General features: G+C 41.6%; 1 protein-coding gene across 1 annotated transcript; it reads left to right on the top strand.

Annotated features, from left to right (window-relative positions):
* Window positions 1-16,924: 16,924 nt before the first annotated feature.
* Window positions 16,925-23,093, top strand: SERLADRAFT_434152 (uncharacterized protein; the record flags this gene model as incomplete). Its single annotated transcript, XM_007314395.1, has 5 exons — window positions 16,925-16,966; window positions 20,554-20,743; window positions 20,802-20,911; window positions 20,975-21,358; window positions 21,414-23,093. The coding sequence occupies 5 exons, from the start codon at window positions 16,925-16,927 to the stop codon at window positions 23,091-23,093; spliced, it is 2,406 nt and encodes an 801-aa protein (XP_007314457.1).
* Between the last annotated feature and the right edge of the window lie 1,675 nt (window positions 23,094-24,768).

The following is a 24,768-nucleotide window of genomic DNA, read 5'->3' as shown; positions in this document are numbered from 1 at the left end:
GAATCCTTGGAGAATAGCTAAAGATAGCTAATAAGACAATAGTGTCCAATAGGATAGAAGATCTAAAGATAGAAGATCTAAAGATAGAATATCTGTGTGGCAATGCAAGATAAGATAAGATATGATGAAAGAAAAGAAAAGAAATAAAAAGTGTAGATGAAATTGTAACAGGAGGCCCATATATGTCTCATGTTCCAGAAACTTGGCATGTCTTCTGAGGATTGTGCCATCACTGCTGATCAGGAGGCCAGCACTCTTGATGACCATCATCACCTAGGGAAGTCTCAAAACTCACCTTTGCACATCACATTCTTCTCCAACATGTACTCCTGCCATCCAGCTTGCACGGTAAGAGACAAATCAATACTGTACAATGCCACTATCAACCTGATTCACTATAGGATTTTGTATTAAACCTCAAGGTTCACTTACTATCACTGTATGCAATTGACTCTTCTCACTCATAATGTTTCCAAGCATCACCTTAATGATCCCTCATCAAATCAGCAACCTTCTATTCAAGTCATATTAAAATATGACAGAATGTATAGTCACAACATCTTTTGCATCAACTTCACAACATACAACATTCACTGAACACAAGACATTATTAACCCACAGATCATTGCAATATCATGTTATTAGCTCCTCTGGAGATGCAGTTCCATTTGCAATTCATTGGGATCTTAGATCTGAGGGTCAGGATCATCCTCCATTGTGTTTTGGTCCGGATGGTGAACATTCTCTGGAATAAGTTCCTCCCACTGATTTGTGCTGGGATCTGTGTTCCAGGGAGCAGTGTTGTCCTTTTGTACCTTTCCAGATTCATTAAATATGACATGCCAACTGAAAACACAGTTCGCTTTTCAGCGTCTAGGAGTTTATAGGCTTGTTGTTTTCCATGTGTGTAACCAATTATTATGGCTTTGCACCCCCTAGAGTAGAACTTTCCTTGCTGTTTTTCTTTTGAAATCAAGGCATGCACTTGGAATTCAAAGGGGCAAAATAAAGTTGGATCAATGCTCCTTTTAAACAGTATTTTATATGGGGTCTTCCCATGAAGTCCTGATGCTGGGCTGTGTGCTATGATATATGCAGCCATTTGCATGGCATCTACCCACAATAACTTTGGGATCTTGGAATCATAGAGCATAGTGGTTGCTAGTATAGCCAATGTTCTATTTATGCATTCCATAATGCCATTTTGTTCCAGAGTATTTGCAGCTGTGGTTCCTTGGAGGACACCATTTCCTTGGAGTTGTTTTCCGAATGCATCACCAGCTTAATCTTCTCCTCCATTACTCCAGAGGAATTCTGTATAAAGAGGAGTGAAGTTTTCTTCTCCCAAATGAGTTCGGAAAAATGTTTGGACATCTTCTTTCCATTGCTTGTATTGTTTAAAGTGCTTCACTTTGGGGTTTTAGGAAATATATCCATGGAAATTTGGAGAAATTGTCTACAATGATAATAGTGCAAAGTGTGGAGTATGAGGGTGATAGCAAGATAACCATGGCTACGGCTACTAGTGAGTAGTCCAGGGGCTGGCCTAGGGAAGCTAGTACATGTGCTTTCTGATGCATGCTATTCAGTTGGGGTTCTAAGGCTGTATCACCTATCAGGTAGGCAATAGTCTGTTTGCCTTTCCCTTCATAGTGGTTTTTGACTTGAGTCCAAACTTCCTTAGCACTGGACAGATAGAGCACTCCATTTAAAGGTTCATCCTTCAAGGTGAGTATTATCTGTGTCTTTGTTTCCTTATTGCACTGATTTCATTCAGATTGTTCTACAGGTTTTGAGTCCCCTGTGTCTATGTCTGACCCCTTAATTATACCTAGTAGTCCTTGAATGTTTAAGACCATGTGGATATGGTACTTCCAAACCTGGAAGTTTGAGCTGTTGTTTTCAAGTGACAGAATGTCATACAGGCGGCTTGATCTGTGGGTTGTTTTCCTGGATGCACTGACTGATGATGTTGTTGCTATGGTAGCTCTGGCTTGTGAGATTGATGGTGCAGTAAAGGGTTGCTTTGAGGTTTATGTTCAGAGATGAGCAGGGCTCATAACATTTTGTTCTAATAAAAGAGAACAGACACTACTAGGTAGTCAGTAATCTAATATATGATAATGTTTCACTTGCTACTCACCTTAGTCTGAGTTGTGGAACTGAGGTGGCAGCACACAATGTGGCTGAATATAAGTACTCTATTATATAAGTGTTCTACTATCCTGCTATTGCCTCTATCAAGATATTGAAACAACATTAAAAGCCTACATATACACAGTCACAGTACATTAAGGTACATGACTTAACTGAAACTGCCACTGAAACTTAGCTAGAAGGAGCAGATAAGCATAATCAATAGATGCTCACCCCATGGAAGAACATATTTGTACATACCAATAGAATCAACCTGAAAAACTTGGTGTGCTGCTTAACTTAGGAGCTAGCTTATTTCCTTATTAGGTTTTATTTCAGTTTCCAAGTTGCTCTTTTGCTCAACCAGCTATGAGAAAGCTGTTCAGTTGAATAGATAAATGTGAAGAAAATAATGATATACTTCAAGATCATAATTAGCCCTCAACTTTCTATTGGACTTTCCTTAGTCAGTTATGAATATGAGAGAAGAAAACATACCTGGAAGATATCTTCATATCCAATTATTCAGATCAGAAGAGCTTATGAGCTTATCCTCATTATGTATTTCCAATAACAAATCTGACAAATGAGAAAACATTGACTGCATTAAGAATTTAAATATGTTAATTTAACAGAAGGTATGACCATAATAACAAACTGTATTTTTCAAAGAAGACACAGTATTCATACAGGGCTTGCATTTTCTTGCAAGGCTGACTTCTATCTCTGCAATTTTATCATGGGCCATCTGAAGACCAGATATTTCATCCTCAAAAAACCCATGCAAGAAAGTGTGGGCAAGGTTAAGCATGGCTACAAGCTCCTCTTGACACTACAACATCCTTGTATGTTCTTCCTGCAGCTCCAGCAAGACCTCACTGAGCTTGACAGCAGCAGAGGTAGGAATAACACAATCAGTGGTTGCAGAGACCTGGATACCTGGAATACACAAAGTCGCCTTATTTTCATTTTTGCAGGATATGAATGATGTACTTGATGATCTGGAATTTGGCACAGTAGTGCAGTGCAATAATGTGAGTGAGCAAGAGACAAAGGCTAAGTGCTGAGATTCTGAGTTGCAGCATGAGTTATTGAGTGGTGGGTAGGCATTAAAATTGTACTTTGCTACAAAAATGCCAATGGGTTGGAGATAGCTATAATTTCTATGCCATCCTAGGCTGTGTAGTTCTGGAAGATAGTACTTGGCACTCCCTCCAATTACTAATTATTATTAGATCATAATCCTGCCTTGGCTATGTGGTTTGACCTCCTTCATCCTCCTAATCAACCAACCATTGAGCACAGCAGAATTCATATTACATAGTACACAGCCAATCAGGAGGGCGGTGAACTGAGGGGTGAGAATTGTGACTACTAGAGTAATTACTATTCTGGGCCACACCTCTTAAGCACATATACTATTAAGGTAATTTCTTCTAAATATTCATATGCCACTGACCTCATAATCTACTGCTCCTGCCTTTGGAGAGAGGATTGACTCATAACACTGACTATACTATCATGGTATGTGACCTACATACCAATTCAGCTTGGTGACCACATCAGACATTCTGACACCCCACTGTGTCTGAATCAACTGTTTAAACTTCTAGTTTATAACACTTCAGTCACCCCTAGTCCGTGGCTTCTAGCTATAATATTTTCTGTATTGTTATGTGGCCAATAGCCCTGAAATACACTGGGGTAGTCCCAATGTGTCACAAGTAACAGGCACACACCTCCCACTTGTCTTTTTGGGCCCCCAACAACCTAATTTATTGTTTAACTAGAAACCTAAGTTATTCCAGGCTATTCTTAAATCTGGGGATTAAGCTGTGTGTGGTGGCAACTTGGTATGTCTTCTTGCAAGCCCCCTTGTGTATACCAGACCACCACACCCTATAGTCAACAATAGACCTTGATCTTCACCAAGGCTACTGTGATATTTTCAGAAAAGGCTTGAGAATATGGTCTTGACATAATTAAGCCCTATTTGTTAGTCTTTTGTATAACAACAAGTGAACCCCTCATGTAGGCACTAAATCCCTATACCAGGCATGATTGTCTAATATTTCTAGTAAGCTTCTCCTGCATGTCTTATCCCCAAATAAAAGGCTACCACAATTTTTGATTTTTTTCCTATTTCAACCACTACTTCCTCTGGCCAAAATAATGTCCCACATACTGGATGGGATATCCCAGCCTACTATGTGGAACACCCCAACTACTTCATGGGAACATCCTAGGTGCCTTATGGGATATCCCAGGTATTTTATGGATGTGCCAGGTACTTTATGGGACATCCCAGCACTGAGGGAGAGCAGTTTTTGTCTCTCCTATATGTAGCTTATTTTGAAGTGAACATCAATTGTAAACTATCAAGTAGGCCCTTCAGATAGTTTTTGTATATGCCAGAATATGACTCATTCACCCATTTCATCCAGCACTTCTGTGATTCAGAAAAAAAGTTTGGCAATGACAAAACCAGATAAACCCGGTCTCTGCCAAAGCAGCCATTGGCAACCTGTTTGCATATCCCTTCACTATCAGCATGTCCTACAATATAGATGTAAGTTTTCCCCTCTACTCTGCCAGATAGCACTTCAGAATTTACTTCTCTTTTGATACTGTGTTGACAAGATGCAAAAACAGGAGGATACAGAGCCACTGGTGCAACAAACTGAGTAGAATTTTTACAAAAGAGAGCTGGCCCTACTTGAAGGTCTTGATCAATTGGATATGCAAGAAAGCACCTCTATATGCCAACAGGTTTGTATCAGTATTGCTTTGCACACGTGTCCTTGAACTTCAACATCAAACATTCGCAGGCTGAACAGAAACTTGTTGTACTGACATCCTGTAGACCATGTCTCAATCTCTCTATGCCTGTGATATGAGTAGCAAGTCTTGAAATGGCAACTAGGAAATCCTGCAATATAGATATGTGGTAGGGAGTCTTGAAATTAATGCACACAAATCTGTAACAAGGTGTATGTGGTGTTACATGCACAAATAATTCAGCAGTCTTAGTGTCAATCCCTATCACAACCAAAGTATGTAGACTCTGGTGCACAATAAAGACAAGCAAAGAGGGGGAGTGGAGGAGTGGATATACCCCTTAGGTTAGGACTGAGTTAGTTGAGAGTAATCAGCAGGAGGACTTGCTGAGGAGTCTCCTTGATCTATTGGGGTATTTATACAACTACAGACTATTTGTACGTGTGTACTAAACAGCTGATACAAGTGTTGGCTGATAATGTCATAAGGTGCAGCCCATATGACCAGCTCAACTGCATGAGAGAATTGTATCTAAAAATAAGGAGAAGCAGCACAGTGCAAGAGTATGAATGTCTAGGTGGAGTTTGAAACAAAAGGAAAGTGCCGCATTGCACAAGAAGGTTGAAGCAGAGACTGAAAGTTAAGAGTCCAAAAAGTGTGTATTGTAACACTATCAGGCTTGAAAGCCCACAAAAAACAAGTTGAGACATGAGTTAGACTGGTAGATTGGTAGACTATGCTGCATATGATATTTAGCAGATGAAAAAAAGAGAGGAATAAATTAGAACACTGACGGAGCTGAGCATCAGCGTGTTATAATACATAATTTTTGGACCTTTAAATTTTATTCTCCACTTTAACTTTCTTTTGTAGTTTTCACACACTGTGCCATGTGGCACTTTCTATTTTGTTTAAACTCTACTTTCTCATGCTGCACTGCTTTCCTTTATTCTTAGCTACAAATCTCTCACGCAGTGGAGCTGGTTACACAGGCTATACCCTATGACATTGTCAGTCACTACCTTCATCAACTGTATAATACACATGTACAAACATCTGTAGATGTATATCCCAATAGATTAAGGAAACTCCTCAACAAGTCCTCCTGTTGTTTACCCACAACTAACTCAGTCCTATCGTAAAGGGTAACCACTCCCACTCACTTCACTATTGCTTGTCTGAGTTGGGCGCCAGAGTATACAAAATCTAGGTTCTTACATTAGGGCTTACTCTTTCTGCTCTCTTGCACTTTGTGCAAACCCCAATTCACTAGCAAATTTACGAAAGAACTTTGCCGGATGCTGGGCATCAAGCCTAAATTATCAATGGTGTTCTATCTGCAGACTGATGGACAAACAGAGAGGCTCAATCAAGAATTGAAGCAATACCTCCATATATTTATTAATGACAGGCAGATGGATTGGGCCAAGTGGCTAAAGATAGCCCAGTTCTCGTATAATATCAAACAGTTATTGGCTACAGGAAAAGCACTATTCGAGGTTACAAGGTTGTACCTCCCCAGAATGGGTGTAAAACTGGGCAAAAGTAAGAACAAGGCTGCAGAAAACATGGCTAAAAACATGAAGTCTGTCTTAGATAAAATGTGCAAGGCACTATTCAAAACTGCAGAGCAGATGAAAGACAGGGCAGAGCATAGACACTCTAAGGCCCCTGATTACAAGGTTGGCGACCTGGTTTGGTTTAATACCGACCACTTAAAATTAAAAAATTGGCAGTCTAGAAAACTGACCGAGAAGTGGATCGGTCCTTACCAGATTAAGGAAGTCAAACCCAATGCGGTGGAGCTGGAACTCCCAAAACAAATGAGGGTAGTACCAATGGTCAATATTAGCTATGTGAAACCCTACAAAGGGCCGCTACCGGGACAGGGCGTAGACCGGCCCAGATTGGTTATAGTCACCCAGGAAGGTGAAGAAGAATTAGGAGTAGAATGGGTGGTGGATGCATGCTTGAAGTGTGGAAAATTAGAGTCCCTAGTCCTATGGAAGGGCTATGGAGATGAGGACAGAATGTGGAAACCAGAAGCCTATCTGGACAATTCCCACAATGCTGTTTGAGAATTTTATTCTAAGAATCCCTCGGCTCCTAGAAAGCTTAGAGGCATGGATTCAACCCTTTTTAATTCCTTTTTTTAACCTATACCCAAAAGTTTAACTACTACCTCTGGTACTTAGTCGGGCCTGGAAGTCGAGCCTTATAAGGGGGTAGTGTTACAATACACAATTTTTGGACCTTTAAATTTCATTCTCCACTTTAACTCTCTTTTGTAAATAAATGATATATGTTAATGGTGTACTACTTTTACCTGACTCAGATATGGACTGCAGGCCAAAGGCCCCAATAGTTTTCACACACTGTGTCATGTGGCACTTTCCATATAGTTCAAACTCCACTTTCTCGCACTGTGCTGCTTTTCTTTATTCTTAGCTACAAGTCTTTTACACAGTGAAGCTGATCACACGGGCTGTGCCCTATGACATTATCAGCCACTGCCTTCATCAACTGTAAGATACACATGTACAAATAGTCTGTAGATCCCAATAGATCAAGGAGACTCCTGTTACAAACTGTGACTCATATGAACTTTATTTCTTCTTTGAGTAGCTACCTACCACTACTCATTACTATTTCCCACACTCGTTACTCATTATAGTTTTTCACCCGTTGTCGTTTGTTCAACACAAACACCTACCCTAAAGTAGGACAGTATATATAGCCACTTGTATTGTAGTTATCTCCAATACGATTGTACGCTTCAACAGTGCAACTTGGTATTCATATTGAAACCCTTCAGCTACTTCAGAATATGTCTCAAACCCGTTGTCCACGGGCTTATCAGAAACCACTTCCATATCCAGAAACCCTTTTGTTACCAAGCTTGTACATCACAAGCGTAACAACTCCTCAGTGAGTCCTCCTGTTGTTTACCCACAACTAACTTGGTCCTATGGGCACTACGGCATCCTCTGGTCCCACTGGGCATCACACAATCACACTCACACTGTACTTCCTGTGTGATCGCCTGCTCGCCCATTGAGTGAGGCTGAAAGAACATCTCCTAAATTGGTAGCAGAATAGCAAAAGGTGGCCAAGGACAGCCATAAAGAAAACTTAGACACATTTTTTACCTGCCCAGGACACTAAGCTGGAGGCTCTGGCCCTTAAGCATGATATCACAATGGAGTATATGAAGCAACCCACTACAGCTGGAACAACATACAAGAAAACACGGGCTGTGGTAGGGAGAGGAAGACGCCAGGAGAAGGTGTCTGGGGTCCCAGGCTTGTCGTAGATAGACACACCACTTACCATAATTAGAAAAAAGGCACACTACCATATACACTACCGTCATCGAATGATCTTCGGACGCCTCTTCATTTCACATCCGACGAGCTAGACGCTTTCCTCGATAGCTCTGGAAGGTTGGCTCACATCTCACTCATTTGTGTGCTAATTGTTTCTTTCTAATTAGGTTCTTAGATCTACCCACAGGTGTAAAAAAACAACTGGCAGTACTACAAAGTCTGGTAGCTGAAAACTGGGACTTAACACCAGCACAGAAGACTGAGCTCTGCAATATGTCCTTGAGAGCTGTGAGCTTAAGTTGAAGGGTAGTCATTCAATCAATGCTGCTGCTGCTCGAGACATTGTTGATGATGAGAACTGTTGTTAGACACACACACAAAACAAACTAACACACAATCCTCCCAGATTCCACAGAACTTGTTTATGGGTTTTGCCTCCTAGAACAGTGGGTGCTCTGGTTGTTTGTGGGGTGGTATGTATGAGGATCCTTCAAAGTAAAACCCAGAATGTATGGGTGTGGGTTTTGAGGAGGAGGGATAGTTGAACTATAGAAAATAGGGGCTTTTTGAGACGAATATAGGATGAGCACTACCTTGCTAATCTTAGCACAAGGTAGGTTTGAGAATGACAAGATAACAAGGTTCCCAGTGATAGCATGCTCCTGACGCACAAACTGTAGTGCTCAGAAGGACTCTAATTGAAAGGGATGACAATGACTTCAAAAAGTGGGAAGTGACAATGACAGCAGTTGACAGTGGTAGCAGTGGGAAGTGTTGTGACCACACTGGATCACAAGTAGCAGAGTAGTGAACTTGAGATTTAGAGAACAAGTCTGGACTGGATTTCTTGTTTTTTTATTTTTTTTACAAGGTAGAATACAGGGGTTTATATAGTAAAAGAAAAGTAGGCTATGCACAGTATATCTGTGCAAAAAGAATGAGAAAGAACATGAAGGAAGAAATGTACGCTGACAAATCCTGCGTAGGTAGTACAGGATAAGATTGTCAAAAAAAGGAAAAGAAAGGGATAGAACAATGAATGCTGTGAGTAATGTCACAGGTTTGTACAGCCATGAAGTAAAGTCCAATAGCAAAAAGAGAGCAGGAAAATCATGATGTCATGGGAAGATACAGGTAAAAAAAGGGCAAGGCAAAACACTATCAGTATCAACACAGTTCCTTTATTGTCAGTCAGGCATTCTAAAAAAATATGTGTCCATAAAAATGATTCAAAAATCAAAAATAATCACACTGTAAATGAATGTTCTGCTGAAAAAAAAGAAACTGGAGCCACCGGTCCACCACCTAGTCCAAATCCGACAGTTCCATGGCCTCACCAATAGACTGGTTGTGTTGGACCACCTGGTCAAACAAGGGAGGGAGAGGAGTAGTCCCAATTTGGAACAAGTGAGTCCCAGGCAGCGTGTGGTAGGTGTAGCTGTAGCAAAGACAATGGACAAAAGATAAGTGTACCCAAGTGAATGGGACAGTGATGAACATGGGTGACGCAAGGGGATGAACCTTCTCCAGCTCAAAAACTACCCACCCATACTCCAACCAGGCAAGACGAGCGACCAATGTTTTGATAGTATATGATGGCAGATTGATGTCATGAAGATGGACCTGTTGCCCTATTTGGACCAGCCGCCGGGGCTTTGCTGATATCAGCAGTGACACGTGGTAGTCAACAGATTGGTGATGGAAGCGGATAGGAAGTGGTGACATCAGAAATGGTGGGGGAGCAAAGAAGATGAGGAGGAGGAGGCTGGAGGTGACAAAGAGGTGGATTAGAATGGGGATTCAGAAACGACCGTTGGGTGAGAATAAAAAGGAGAGGAAGGGGCCCATGGTGGGGCTAGGCAAAGGAAGGGGAGTAAGGAAAATGATGAAGGCGAGGGCGCAATGCAATGTGTAGCTAGTGGCGATGCAAAAATTTGCCAAAATGCCAAAACACGGAAATTACTGAATGGAAAGTAAAGGTGAGCGCAACTGGATTGCCTAATAGAGGTGGTGCTGATCAGCCACAAGATTGAAAAAGGTAATATTAATTACTATTCCATGTGGCACTGTGCCTGTGTGGCGCAAAGGTGAGTCTTTTTGAATATTCACTTTGTTATTGACACCTGTCCATGCTATCAATCAACTTTGGTTCATGACAACGTCCTCTGGACATCTGATAGAATTGCAAAAGAGGTAAGCAAAACTAATGAAAATATGGCCATGTTAGCTAGCCTGGTCTCTCAGATTAACAGCCTTGCACTATGTACCAGTTTATATGGCTGTTTTTTCCTGACAAAAGGCCATGTAAATGGTTTAGGTGTAGCAATATGGTACAGTAGTGATAATACTATGGATTTTTGGAAGAATGTTATAGGAAGAGACCCAGATGACATAGCAAGGCTTTTCAAGCAATGGGGGTGCTCACGCAGTGAAAGTAAGTTATCAGTGTCATACAGGGCATACTTATTTACTATCATGATTTTTGAGATGTTTCAAAGTGTGATAACCTGTTGAATAGCTGTCAACAATGTACATGCTTGATTCACAGTGGTTTGTGTAGGTTTTTTGTAATTTTAAGCTATCAGGCACTACTTATTTACATATATAACAGGTCAAACAGTCAACAAAAAAGTCAAGATGAATTACAAAGAATATAATAAAGCCATAATCCCCCTACATGCTGTGAAAAATGTTGGTTGGCTCACTGACATTCCCTTTGTAAACCCCTCTGTCATTGGGACAGTGGAGAATATCCATACACTTCAAGATTCATGGAAGAATATGATGTGCTTTTAGTGGAGCCTCACAAAAGCTCAGCTTTTGGCCCACAAAGCTGAGCTGGAAGCACAACAGATCACAGGTGAAGTTATTTGGAGGAAACAAAAAAGGTGCTCAGACACCAGCATCCCAAGGAACCAACAAGAGGTAGGATCCAATGCAAGTGATCCATCACAAAGCTCGCCAAACAGGGGCAATAGAGGCCAGAGGAGTGTAAGAAGTAGAAGTATTCAAACAATTGAATTGTCAACAGATGAGCATGTCTGAAGCAATGTTTGAAGGTGCATGTTCCAATACCATACCCCAGGATCATATAACTGATTCTGCTGTGTTTCCTAGTGCCAGGGAGGTACCTCCCTTCTCCACTATGCATTGTTATGACTTCAGTACTGACTTAGCTGTACTTTCCAATATGCTCATATAGCTAAGGCTGATATAAACACTATGATGTATCAGAAAAAACACTTTGGCTATATAGACTCTAATAGTACTATAGTGGCAAATATAGTTGCCATAGTGATCATAGTTGCAATAGAAATCCCAACATCTAATAAGGAACAATGTGCTCTTATAGTACTCTTATAGTTGGCTATAGCCTCTTACAGCACTTATAACACTTATATCACTTATAGCATATGGCTGACTATATGAGCTATGAGAGAGCTTGTGGCTGATTTTAAAAAATAATCACACACACAAGGTTTGAACTCTCAACCTGTTGGTCCACTTTTTTGCTGACCAATCAATCTACAGCCACATACCACACATTTATCCACTACACCATAAAGACTTACAAAATATACTATACATGTGTAATATATTGACCTTTCATGGACTTGTCATTTTTTTTACACATTGACAATTTATACTTGGATAAAGCATTACTATAAATATGAACTATGGCCTTAACAGCTATATAGGCTATTAGAGCTATAAGAGCCATTGTAATGCCTTAGCTAGCTATATAATATTATACATGTGTGCTCAAACTTATAGTACTATGAGAGCTATAATAGTATAAATAGTATTGCCTCTGCTATATTGTCAAAGTGTTTTTTCTGATGCTATAGTACTATTAAAGCTATAATAGCATAAATGATATTGCCTCTGCTATATAGCCAAAGTGTTTTTCCTGATGTATTATGTGTTACTTATGTACAAAAGTTGTTACAATACACACTTTTTGGACCTTTAACTTTTGTTCTCCTCCTTAACCTTTGTTCTCATTTTTCACACACTTGTACCAGGCGGCACTTTCCTTTTGTCCAGACTTTCACTTTCTCACACTGCACTGCTTCTTCTTAGTTTTAGATACAATTCTCTCACGTGGTGGAGCTGGTCACAAGGGCTGCACCCTACAAGATCATCAGCCACCACCCTTAGTAACTGTACAGTACACATGTACAAACAGTATATATATGTATATAAACCTGAATCGATCAAGGAGACTCCTCAGCAAGTCCTCCTGTTGTTTAGCCACAACTAACTTGGTCCTACCACTAAGGAGTTTATCCACTCCTCCACTCTCCTCTCTGCTTGTCTGAGTTGTGCGCCAGAGTATTCAAACTTTGGTTGTTACAAGAGTTATTATCTATGGATTTAATGACTATATTATAAAAGTACATGAGTGCATAGAATGATAATCTGTATGTGAAACAGAAGTGGGAAGACATTTTTTTGCTGGTGTAGGCAATGAGCATGTGTCAGCGACACATCTTTTGCAGATGGCACGTCTCCATTGATTACCATGTGAAGGTGTCTGAGGGCATCTGTAGCCCAGGAATATGTGCCAAGACAGTGTTACTGTGTACTGTATAGTTTATTAGGGTTATAAACTTTAAATGAGATAAGGAATGCTGGAAATCCAGACCAAGCCAGGCAGGAGGAGGAGATGATGTCAAACTGTACAGTTTTGGCGCTCTGGCTGGAGCACACTGTTTTTCAGAGTGTTCAAAGTCTTACAGTATAAAGAAAATAATGAATGAGGTGCACAGGGCAAGCACGGGGTGCTATTCTTGCTCTACACTGCCAACTGCATGGATTATAGCAGCCATATCAAAAATGGTAAGCCTATCACTAATACATATACAGTACATATATCTGCAGCAATATTTATTACATATAGACTACAGACATGACAGTAGATATAAAACTGTATTGAGTTACCATCAATCATTGTCAATGGTCAAAAAAACAAATAGCAAATCAATAACTAATATATTTGAGCAAACTACATAAGCAAGATCCCTCTGTAAGCACACCATTATGAGTCTGCTTGACTGCAATATTGAATATTGTGTCCAAGTCCAAGCAAAAAAGTGAAGAGACTTGATGTAAGAGAGGAAAAGGATGTGGGAAAATAGCAGTGTGTTGTGCTCAAAAATTTGTAGGTGGCTGCTCTGGTTCACTCTTCCGCAAACGGCTAAGGGCCCATATTTGTCTCAGCCGCATTGTAGCAGAGTCAATTTCTTGAGGGACTTTGGCAGAGGAGTACCGCTAGGCCAATGGTTAGAAAGCTTGGAGCCTACGATATGTACCCCAAAATGAGGAAAGATATAGTAGACTACATGCACAGTAAGTCCTATACTCTGGGTGTGAACATTACTAGGCCTATATATAGCTGCTATATATCCTCATGATATATGTCAGTGACATGTGCATCAACAGCCTATCATATACTATGTATCTGCAAGTTTACATGTATATATTGTGGGTACAATGTTATGTTCTGAATTCAATATAGCACTTATATATTTGGAACATGCAGGACAGGCTACTTCTGGACCGCCAGATATCTACCAGATATTGTTTTCTCACTTTATTTCTGCCATAACGTTAACAATTGGCCGTGTACACTGCCAATTTGCCAAAACCTTTCCTAAACCTTTTTTTGCCATCAGCCTTTATAAATATCATTTCAGTGTTAGTAATCTAAATTTTGTCCAAATACCACAAAGTCTCACAGTGTTAGTCATTCCAAGCTGCTGCCCATTGGTTTGCCTGCATAAATAAAACAATGGCTGTGAATTATGTAAGATCAAGATAATATTCTCTGGAAGTAATATCTTTAGGATAGAAGCGAGGCGCAGCATCAGTCAATTATACACTGAGAAAAATATCAATGCAAAAGGTCTATATAATATATGTCAATGTTCTTTTCACAATGTATTGCCAAATGATTCAGGGATAGTCTGTTGAATGGTCATAATTTGATTCATACGTCACTTATACTTTTAGCATGATTCAAGTATTTATTTGAGCACATCATACTATCAGACAATTTATTGGAAGCAACACAATATTGCCATTTTTATTATGCAGAAATATGTTACAGAAATAGAAGATGCCTGACTAATGACTGAGTGAATTACCAGTTAACTTTCTCCCATTGTTCTCCTTTAGTCACCGCCTCCATCAGGAGTAGTCATCCCCTGATGTCAACTAACATTTTCATAACATCATTACTCTGTTAAATAAGTGTGCATGGACATGAGCATGCAAAGCCAAAATTTAAATACACACTTTAACAAAATCACCCAAGCTGTTTTGCAGCAGCCCATGGTGTTTGCAAACCTCTGTGCCAAATGTTCTGAGATATTTTGTATTGATGAGTTGTACTTGAAGTTCACTTGAATATGAGCATTGTTACGAACTGTACTTAACCATAGACTTTATTTCCCTTCACAAGTAGCTACACTCCACTACCTGCATATACCTTCCCATACACATTGCCTATTTTGGTATCACCCGTCCTTGTTTGTTCAACACAAATGCCTACCCTAAAGTAGACACTATATATACAGACCTGTATTATAGTTACTATCTCCAATATGATTGTACGCTTCAACAGTGTAACTTGGTATTCATCAGTTGAAACCCTCATCATCAGAATACGTCTCAAACTCGTCCACAACGAGCTTATCAGAAACCACTTATATATCTAAAACCCAGTGTTACCAGGCTTGCACATCCCAAGCGTAACAAGCGTGGGCGAGTCAGAGAAGACGGTCTGGCAGGAGAAACTGTTGACACGGGAGAAAAGCCATTGTTGTCTTGATGTCGAGATAAGCAGGGAGTGTGTGGAGCTGTGATAATCTGTTCCTATGTTGACGCTTGAACTGAGCCAACAAAAACATGATTTGTGCAACCTGTTAAGCCTGATGGGACAGTCGGTGTTGAGTGCAACCACAAGACTGTAAACAAAATGCTATCAACACTCCTAGCTCTGTCTCACCCTAGAGATTACTTCTGCAAAACAGTAAAAAGTAAACCAGTCATTCTTGTACTACTACAGACATGTTTAGACAAGAAATGTTAGTGATACAACGCAAGGCTCTAAATGAGATTATAAATATGAGTTGACTGTGATCAAAGCATTGGAAAGGCGGATGTGTTACACAAGTAAATAAATAGTTACAATTATTGATTATATCCATAAACAGGTGGAATTGTAGATAATGTGTCATCCACAGGTTGGATGGCTTGACTTGGAGGTAGTTGTGGTTCTCTGCGGTCCATAGGTAGGACAAGTCAGTGGTCCATAGGTACAAAGGGGCTTGGATATATGTTTGAGGGTAGACAAAGTGGTGGACCTAGTGGTGAATGACGTGGATAAGGTGACTGGAGAGGATATTAGACTGATGTGTGCATGTAAGACTGACTTGGAGATGGTAGTGTAGGCAGCTGCACAGATGTACCGGAATGGCTTGCAGGGTTTTTTGGTGCATTTCAAGTGTTGTGATCAAATGCAGGCACTCTTCTGTATGCATTAGATTGTCACTGGTTACAAATAAGTTGTATGGCATTAGCATGACTTCTTTGTTGTACTAGTAATCCCAAGTGAACACAGCCTCTTCTACTTCACTGTAGAAATAGGGCATTAGTTGACAAACCGGATAAACCCGGTCTCTGCCGAAGCAGCCATTGTTCTCCATGGAGCATAGCCACCACTCCATGGAGTAACCATTGTTCTCCTAGGAGTCATTATACTGTAGCGAGTAGCACCTCGACTATAAGTAGTAGGGGGTTTAGTATAGGAATACCTCAGTCGTTTCTATAGCCTCTCAGGCAGCGGCTGAGGTATGTTACATTACATTTATTAGAGATCACCTTAAACTAACATCTATTGTAGTTTCACTTAGTTTTATTATTAGTTTAAGTAGATCCTTTGTAATTTAGTAGCCCACCTGATAGATTCTTGAACAGCCTTCCTCAACTCTATTGGGGATGCATGCAGGGACCAAGAGACAAAATGGATATAAAATTCTTTATCTAATGTCTCCCAAGGCATAGCTGCATTTGACATGTAAACTATGTGGTGTTTATTCCATTGCTTGGAGATATTGCCAGAGACATCATCCATGAATTATATAAGTGGCACAGTTACAGCCATTTTTCCACCAGATTTTTCACAAAGAGGATTGGGCATAGCGCTTGCATAAGTTTGTGATGATTCTGCAAGACATGTTAGACACTGGTAGAATACATGAGAACACACCTGTGAAGTTACAAAATTCACCTGGTTTTGTGCAAATATGCTTGAACATCCATATAAAGGTTAAAATTGAGGCAATGACTGGCTCAGGATCTACAATAAAACCTGACTATAATGAAAACACTTTTTGGGGATGGAATACCCCCCATCAGTTTGTTGCAGCAACTTGTTAACAAAATTAATCTGGCTGTCTACTTGCAAAGAAGGCATTACTAATGCCAGTGGTAGATCAAAAAGTAGTTTACTCCCATTATGAACCTGCAACAACCCTCCTTGACCATCAATGGGATAATCTTGCATTGAATATTTTGTGATGGGGTTGGAGTAATCCTTTGCAATGGCCTTGCCAATGGAATTTTGATAAAATATATTTCCACAGTGAGCTGTCACCTTTTCAACTGGATTGCCAACCATGTTGTGGATGCGTTCTTGGCAATTCTTCAAGCTGCTGAGGGTAGGGACATTTTTTGTGGAAAATTCTTTTGCCCAACTTAAAATGCCCTTCTTCTGAGCTTCCAAAAAATGTAGGCAGGGTAAACTGAACAACAAATTGGTTGCAAGAGTCTTGAAATTGTGATTAGTATAGCAATGTTTGTTGAGACACTGTAATGTAGTGCTATGGAAGGCCACAGGAGGCTTGGTTGTTGTTTAGTGATGTACATGGAAGGAGGGGAAAGAAGTTTTGTAGCATTTTGTTGGTGTTTTTGCATTGAAATATGTGAAGCAACATGACAGTACCTCATAGTGAGGTACTGCCCACACATTTTGGGGAAGGCAAGACATGCAATTATGGTCTGATGTGGCGAGACATCAAATACTGCATGAATGTTTATTTAATCCCTGCAACAGTAAGATCATGTTTTACTCACCACGAGAATCTAAGATGATTCTGTTTTTGCTGGCCCTGGGCATCTTAATTCCTTGAGATCAGATGGTGGTTAATGTGGGTTGTTGATAAGACTTGTGATCAATTCAACCATAATTGGATCACATGCCAGCATCTATCTGGCTTTCCAGAGTTTTCCCAGAGTCCGAGTTCTCGCTCTCATTTTGCTGTCCACTTTGACGCTATGTCAGAATCAATCATCCTGTACACCCACTCTGTTGTTGAAGATGAGTCCAATCTAATGATCCAACCATTTAACCTGTCAGTATATTTTACTGGCAATGTACCTGCATTGCGCATTACTTGGGGTGAAACTGTGAGTTCCTTGGCTTTATGATATTTACTGATAGTATTGATTTCCCCACCACCCCCCTTTTTTGTAGCCTTTCAAATTAATGGTCACTCCACCTAACAGGTGCATGGGCCCAACTCCCATTTCCCAAATGTTGCCCAATCAAGTTTTCATTTAATAGAAGGGATTGGCATACAGGTGTAGGAATGTCAAGTAATGGAGATGTAAGTCTATTTTTTAATCTGAAGATGTTGCTCACTCCCTGCAGAACATTAACTGGCCAATTTCCTTCCTCCCCCTCGAGTTGTTGTTTGATCCTGGAAGCAATCAGTGCTGGATCAGCTTAGTGGCCAAGATTCAGACTTGGTTGCTTGAGGATGTGGTTGACCATCACTGCCATGCTTGGATTTGGGGCCGAGAAGCATTTTTGATGGTGTTTGTGGCTGCATGTCTGTTACAACCAAAGTTTTGATACTCTGGTGCACTATTCAGAGACGTGAGTATGAAGGAATAGGAGTGGATAAACCCCTTAGTGGTAGGACCAAGTTAGTTGTTGGTAAACAACAGGAGGACTCACTGAGGAGTCTCCTTGATTTATTGGGGTATTTATACTACTACAGATTATTTGTACATGTGTACTATACAGTTGATGAAGGCAGTGGCCGATGATATCATAGTGCACAGCCCGTGTGACCAGCTCCACTATGTGAGAGACTTGTAGCTAAGGATAAAGAAAAGGCATTGCAGCGCGAGAAAGTAGAGTTTGAACAAAATAGAAGGTGACACATGGCATAGTGTGTGAAAACTACAAAAGAAAGTTAAAGTGGAGAATAAAATTTAAAGGTCCAAAAATTGTGTATTGTAACAATATCCAGATTTTCCTGCTGGTGAGTGGTCTGGTTGGAGCTCAAAGATTTTGCCGGAAGGTTTATTTCTCAACAGTTGGATGGCTGATATGAACAATACAAACTGTCAGCATTCAGCAGAGACAGCAAAAACTAACTCAAACACCAACCATCATCACTTCTGCTGGATTAGCCACCTTCAACATCGCCCAACCACTATATGACAAAATCCCTTACCATACTTTGGCACTTACTGGGGAAGGATGGGTGTGTGAACTAATAGATGGGCATCCAGAGTGTACCTGCTGATGAAATGACTGTAAGTAGTGTTAGTGTAGGATGAGCCTTGATGTATTGCCACTAATTTGTCCCAACTCTCTTGGTTTGCAGGACCAATGGAAGCCCCCATCTTGTTTGAATATGCAAAAGCTGATGTCTGGTTGATAAGAAAGGAAACTGAGTCATATTCCTTTCTCAGCTATGAATGTAAGGTAAGTAATGCCAATGTCAATGATGGATAAGGACATTTTGATTTACATGCACTCCAGCCCTTTGGCGGCCCTTTCAAAGAGTGAGTAGACATGAAGGCCTCGGCACCAGACCAGAAGACATTTTTGAAGGAATTCCCTTCACTGGGCCTTTTGTTGTCCTGAACATACACAAGAAGGGTGACAACATCCTTTTCTGGCCAGCAACACTTGGCTTTCTTGTTGGTGTTGGTCAATGCTGTGGCAGTAATTGCTGATAAAGGTGCGGCATTTTTTCCTCGTCCTTTGCTGCTTGTTTGCTGAGTATGTTGTTGTTGCATCTTTTTGGCACTAGTTCAAGTATGTGGGGGCTTGCACCTGGCTTTGACTCTTGAGGGTTTTTGCTGGGACTGTTACAACCAAGAGTTTGTATACTCTGGCGCACAACTCAGACAAAGCTATAAAGAAGTGAGGGGAGTGGTTACCCTTTGGATAGAACCAAGTTTGTTGTAGGTAAACAACAGAAGGACTCGCTGAGGAGTCTCCTGGATCTATTGGGTATTTATACTACTACGGGTTGTTTGTACATGTGTACTATACAGTTGATGAAGGCAGTTACTGATGATGTCATAAGGTGCAGCCCTTGTGACCAGCTTCACTGTGTGAGATACTTTGTAGCTAAAAATAAAGAAAGGCAGCGCAGCGCAAGAAGGTGGAGTTTGAACAAAATGGAAAGTGCCACATGGCACAGTGTGTGAAAACTACAGAAGAAAGTTATAGAGGAGAATGAAATTTAAAGGTCCAAAATTGTGTATCGTAACAGGGACATAGTATATACAGGGTCTATGAGACAGTTATCAGTGGTTCTATTTACAGGGGAATCACTGAGTGTATTCTTCGTCCCAGTGAGTCCAACTCCCTCTGCCCAACACTGCCTTTCTGGATGACTCACGTCACCAGCTGGCATGATTTGGCATGATTAGAGCACCACCTTTTTTGCTTGGAGCACCCTAACTTTGATGGGCGTTAACCAAACTGAGGGCGCTAGCCGAACCAAAAGTTAGAGCTACCACACAGGCTCTTAATGACTCTCAGAGATCTCAGAAATGTTTGTTTTTGTTCAGGCAGATGCACTCACTAGGCCACTACAAAATCTTTTTTTTTTGGCTGTTGCCAGCAACCAACAGGGCTCATGCAAGACATAAATAAAACTTTGTTTCTACTTTTTCGTCAAATATCATCAATTACACTACCTGTTTTGGTGGTGTAGTAAGAAGTGAGTCACGGTTGTGGTAACGCTTCTAAGAAGAGGCGTCACTAGGGTGTCACAGGTGCTTTATTTGCCTTGCGACTGCAGCATGCGGCCTGATTGGTATTTTTGTATATACCTGCGCTTGTTTGAGATGCAGCCGTGATGCCGGCAAGGTATTTGATGGTCCGACGAGTACGAATGTTCTTTTGCACATAAACTCCAACACTTCATCTCTTTCCGCTGTACCCGTTTCCGCTTCGTCTTTGCGCCTGCTTCTAGTCTCTCTTTTATCACTCTAGCCCGTTCTCTTAAAGCGGCCCATTCTCAGCAATGGCCGCGACTACAACTCTATAAACGCTGGACAGTCGCCCTATGGCTCTGGAGATCCTTACTACAACGAATCCTCGGGATATATTACTCCCCAGCCTCCGGTGAAGAAACAGACCAGCAACTGGATTAAATTTGGTATTCCCCTTGCCATGTCGTTATGTCGGCGCTGTGCTTGGTGGTGTGCTTGGTAGCCGTCACCACAATGATGTCGCTGAAGCCAGCAGCGGTAGCGCAGCCGCTAGTGTGGCTGCTAGTGTGAAGAATGAGCTTGGTGTATTCCCCACGTCCACGGATAGCCAGTATTTGCTTCCCATTTACCCTGCTACCGTGAGCCGAATTACATTGGGTATGAACTGACGGACGGGCTATTGACCCCAGTTCATTTTGTAGACCAATACCGCTGCCTACACTACTCCCACACGCATTTCAACAAGCAATGCTGCGTATGCCTGGCCGCAGGATCCATTTCAACCTTCTAACCCTAGCCCGACGTCTCTTCGTTCGGATCGTCCTCGCCTCATCGCTCCCGCTTACAAGTGGGAAGCTCTCCCTCAGCTCATCCAGAATGATCCATATCTTAAATCCTGGAACGATTCTATATTCAACAATGCTACCCAATATTACAATGCGCCACCCGTTGCATACTTCTACGATGGCGGTAATGGTATCTTGGATATTGCTCGTCAGATCAAAATGCGCATCAAAGCATTCTCTTATGCGTACCGCGTGACAAACAATACTATGTGGGTAGATAGAGCATGGTCAGAGTTGCAGGTGCGTTTCCGTCATGAAGTAGTTAAATTCTCCACCTCACCTTGGTCCATCGTAGAATGCTGCGGGTAATAGTACCGGCGGATTTGGCCCTGGAAACTATACTAAATGGAACCCTGTTCATTTCCTTGACACCGCCGAACTCTCCGTAGCGTATGCCGTCGCCTACGATTGGATGTATGACCAGTGGACCCCGGAGCAGAAGGAGTCTATCATGTTTACTTTGTTGGAATATGGTCTCAATAATGGCATTATCGCATACGATCCTGCAAACGATCCATTATACTTTGGATGGTGGACAAATGCTACGGAAGGGAATTGGAACTGTGTTTGCAATAACGGACTTACCATGGGTGCCCTCGCAATTCTAGGCGATGATACCACAGGAGTTGCGGAGCAGCTTCTAAGTCTGACAGTCCAGAATGCCCTTCAGAATTGCGTATTAGCTACCTCAAGTGATGGCACATGGTCAGAGACTAATGATTACTGGTACTTCGGCCAAACCGGACTTTCAGAAATGGCGGCTTCTCTTCTATCCGCTGCTGGTTCAACTTTCGGGATGTTGAGCACCAATGCCGATCTCTACAAGACGGGATTGTTCCATATGTATTCCACTGGCCCTGGTTCACTCTTCAACTATGGAGATACAGGTCCAAACAAATTCACTGCGACTGCCAATTCCTTGCTGTTCTATGCCCAACAATTCAACCAGCCACAATTCGCACTCTTTCAGCGTGATCAGTTCGATGCTCCTGAGCCTTGGAGCATGTTCTGGTACGATCCAAATCTTTCTGGCGCGTTCTGGGATGGTTTGGCTCTAGATCATTACTTCAACAATAACACTGATCAGTGGGCCTCAATGAGGTCTAGCTGGACTGACGAAAATGCGCTTTTTGTCGGTGTTAAGGCCGGAACCCTCCAAGGTCATCAAACTCACAACGATTTGGATTGTGGTGATTTCGTTGTAGATGCTCTTGGCACTCGGTGGTTTGGGGAACTTGGGGATGGAAACTACAATGCGGAGGGTTATTTTTCTAATGATAATCAGGACAGTCAAAGGTGGCTGTATTACAGAAAGATGACCGAGGGCCAGAACACGATTCTTGTCAATAAGCAGAATCAGAATGTTCTTGCGGCTCCTGTTGCCAACTTCAACTCTACAGGAACGACGCAAGGCTCTAGTACTGTCTTTGATGTGCCTAGTGGATCGACGGCGTACTTCATTGCTGATATCTCAAGTGCCTATTTCAATGCGTACGTTTCTGTTTTCTTCATATTCGCTAGTTTTGCTGAGATATATGTTAGCACGTCTATCAAACGAGGCATACACTTGATTAACCAACGCAAACAAGTTCTCGTCCAGGACGAGATTAATGTTCAGGCATCTGTGATGTGGCGAGCTCATACCAACGCTACAGTGAACATATCTAGTGATGGTTTGGCAGCTACTCTGCAAATCGGCTCACAGACAACCTTGGTACAATTGTTGAATCCGCCTACTGGAGCTGTCTTCACGACGATGGCGGCTCAGCGGTTCTCAACAGACCCAGCGACGCCTCCTGGTAACCCTGATCAACCTAACCCCGGTGTCACCGTTCTGACGATCAGTTTATCCACCCCTGGTACCTATACCTTACAAGTGCTGATTAGCCCACAATGGCCAGGGATGTCGGCCAGTTCATATGCCACGCCGACTGAAGTACCGCTTGACCAGTGGTCGCTCATTAGCCACCCTTAATTTGCTTTTCTTTGCAAGACGGTTTTCTGATTGACAATTCTGACTTTTACATGGTTCCGGACATTTTACGACTATTTTTCGAATTGATAACTTCTGGATGTAGGCAGGGATCATGATTAGAAATTTGTCGTTGTTGTTATTGTTGTTAACCGGAGTTATACACGTGACCATGTAGTGACATAGGGACAGTTTATGGTCAATAAGAAAAGTCAGTTGATAGTTAAACACAGGGGAAAATACTGATCTTTTGGTAACACTCTCAAGCCCGATTGTTTGGAAGATGAAAAAAGGTACTTTATAATTAAAACGATAGTTGTATTTCCATTTTTTATATATGGGTGAAAGTTCCATCCTTCCGGCATCAACAAATGAGTGGGTAAGTGGTAGGATGTGGGACAAGCTGCGACACCCATAAGGTAGGAGATAGTTTGAGACTTTGAAGGGTTTGACACATGCAGCAAGACTGCATCCCCCTGTTAAAGGAGATGGCTTTGATAATAGTCATAAAATTAGATGAATTAGCGGACAGGTGGAAGAGTGCAAGTGTGTAGTATGAAAGAGGTATGTAATTCTGAATTGGCCTGTATGTATGGGGCCAAGATTTGAGCTTGGTTATGCATGTTGGAAATATAAGAAAAGCAAGCTTCACACAAAGAGGAGAAGTGGCACAATCACCAAACTAGGCAGGCTTAGTATACAAAGTGGCCTGTGCACCATCAGATACCAATATTTCATTTGGTTCCGTCTTCAGATATATAGTGTCTTTTTTTGTTGATAGGGCACCTCAGAGCTTCCACCGAACTCTGAGGTGAGATACCCATTATTCAAATACTGTTATACCTAGCTTACATTAGTATTTAGCCTTCTCGTATTGCTAGATCCTCTAAAACCCCAAAGCAGGTACTTTAATGTAGCTCTGATCTGAATGCTGTGGCTGGGCACCAGATAAAAACCTGCAGCAGCGGTGCAATTGATTGTTGTAAGAAATGTGGATTGTGTTAGTGGTTTTTGTCTGCCAATATGCTGACCCTTGCTCCACTTATAAGACTTATAAGAGAAGATGTGCTGGTCTGGTAGGGGCTGGTTGACAGTTAGGTGGTTCTGCCAGGCCCATTCTGGGTCGCAATTGCCTTTTTGCACTGCTGAAGACAAATCCTTGCCTGTGAGTGACATTTTGGGAGGAAGGTGGAATGTGGTAATTAGGGATGCCAAATTTCAGTTCAGTTTGGTTCTCGGATGCTTTGGTCTGAACCCCGAACTGAACCTACAGTTTAAGTGCTCAAACTGGACCAAACCTAGACCTAACCAACTGAACCGGGTTCAGATATTTGGTCCAGGTTTGAACTCAGTTTGAACCATGGGGCAAGGGGTAATTCCAGAGGTGGACACTTGAGGGAGGACCCAGGCAACGCATTGAGGAGGAGGCGGCGGTGATGCAAGAAGGTGGTGGAGGTGGTGTAAGGAGGAGGAGGAGGTGGTGGTGGTGGTGATGGTGGTGGTGTTGAAGTTTGTCAGTTCAAACCTGTTCAAACCAAGTTTGGGCAATAGCAAAAATGCCCAAACCGGGGTTTGGACATCAAGAACCGGACAGAACTGAACCTGAACTTAGGGTTGGGTTCAGTGGTTCTCAGTTCTAAGCTGTTTGCCTGAGCCAAAGTTTGACATTACCGAGACT

Source organism: Serpula lacrymans, assembly GCF_000218685.1.
Source record: "Serpula lacrymans var. lacrymans S7.9 unplaced genomic scaffold SERLAscaffold_3, whole genome shotgun sequence".
Taxonomy (NCBI): Eukaryota; Fungi; Basidiomycota; class Agaricomycetes; order Boletales; family Serpulaceae; genus Serpula; species Serpula lacrymans.
Note: the sequence above shows the minus strand (reverse complement) of the source record. Positions and strands in the feature narration are given on the sequence as shown.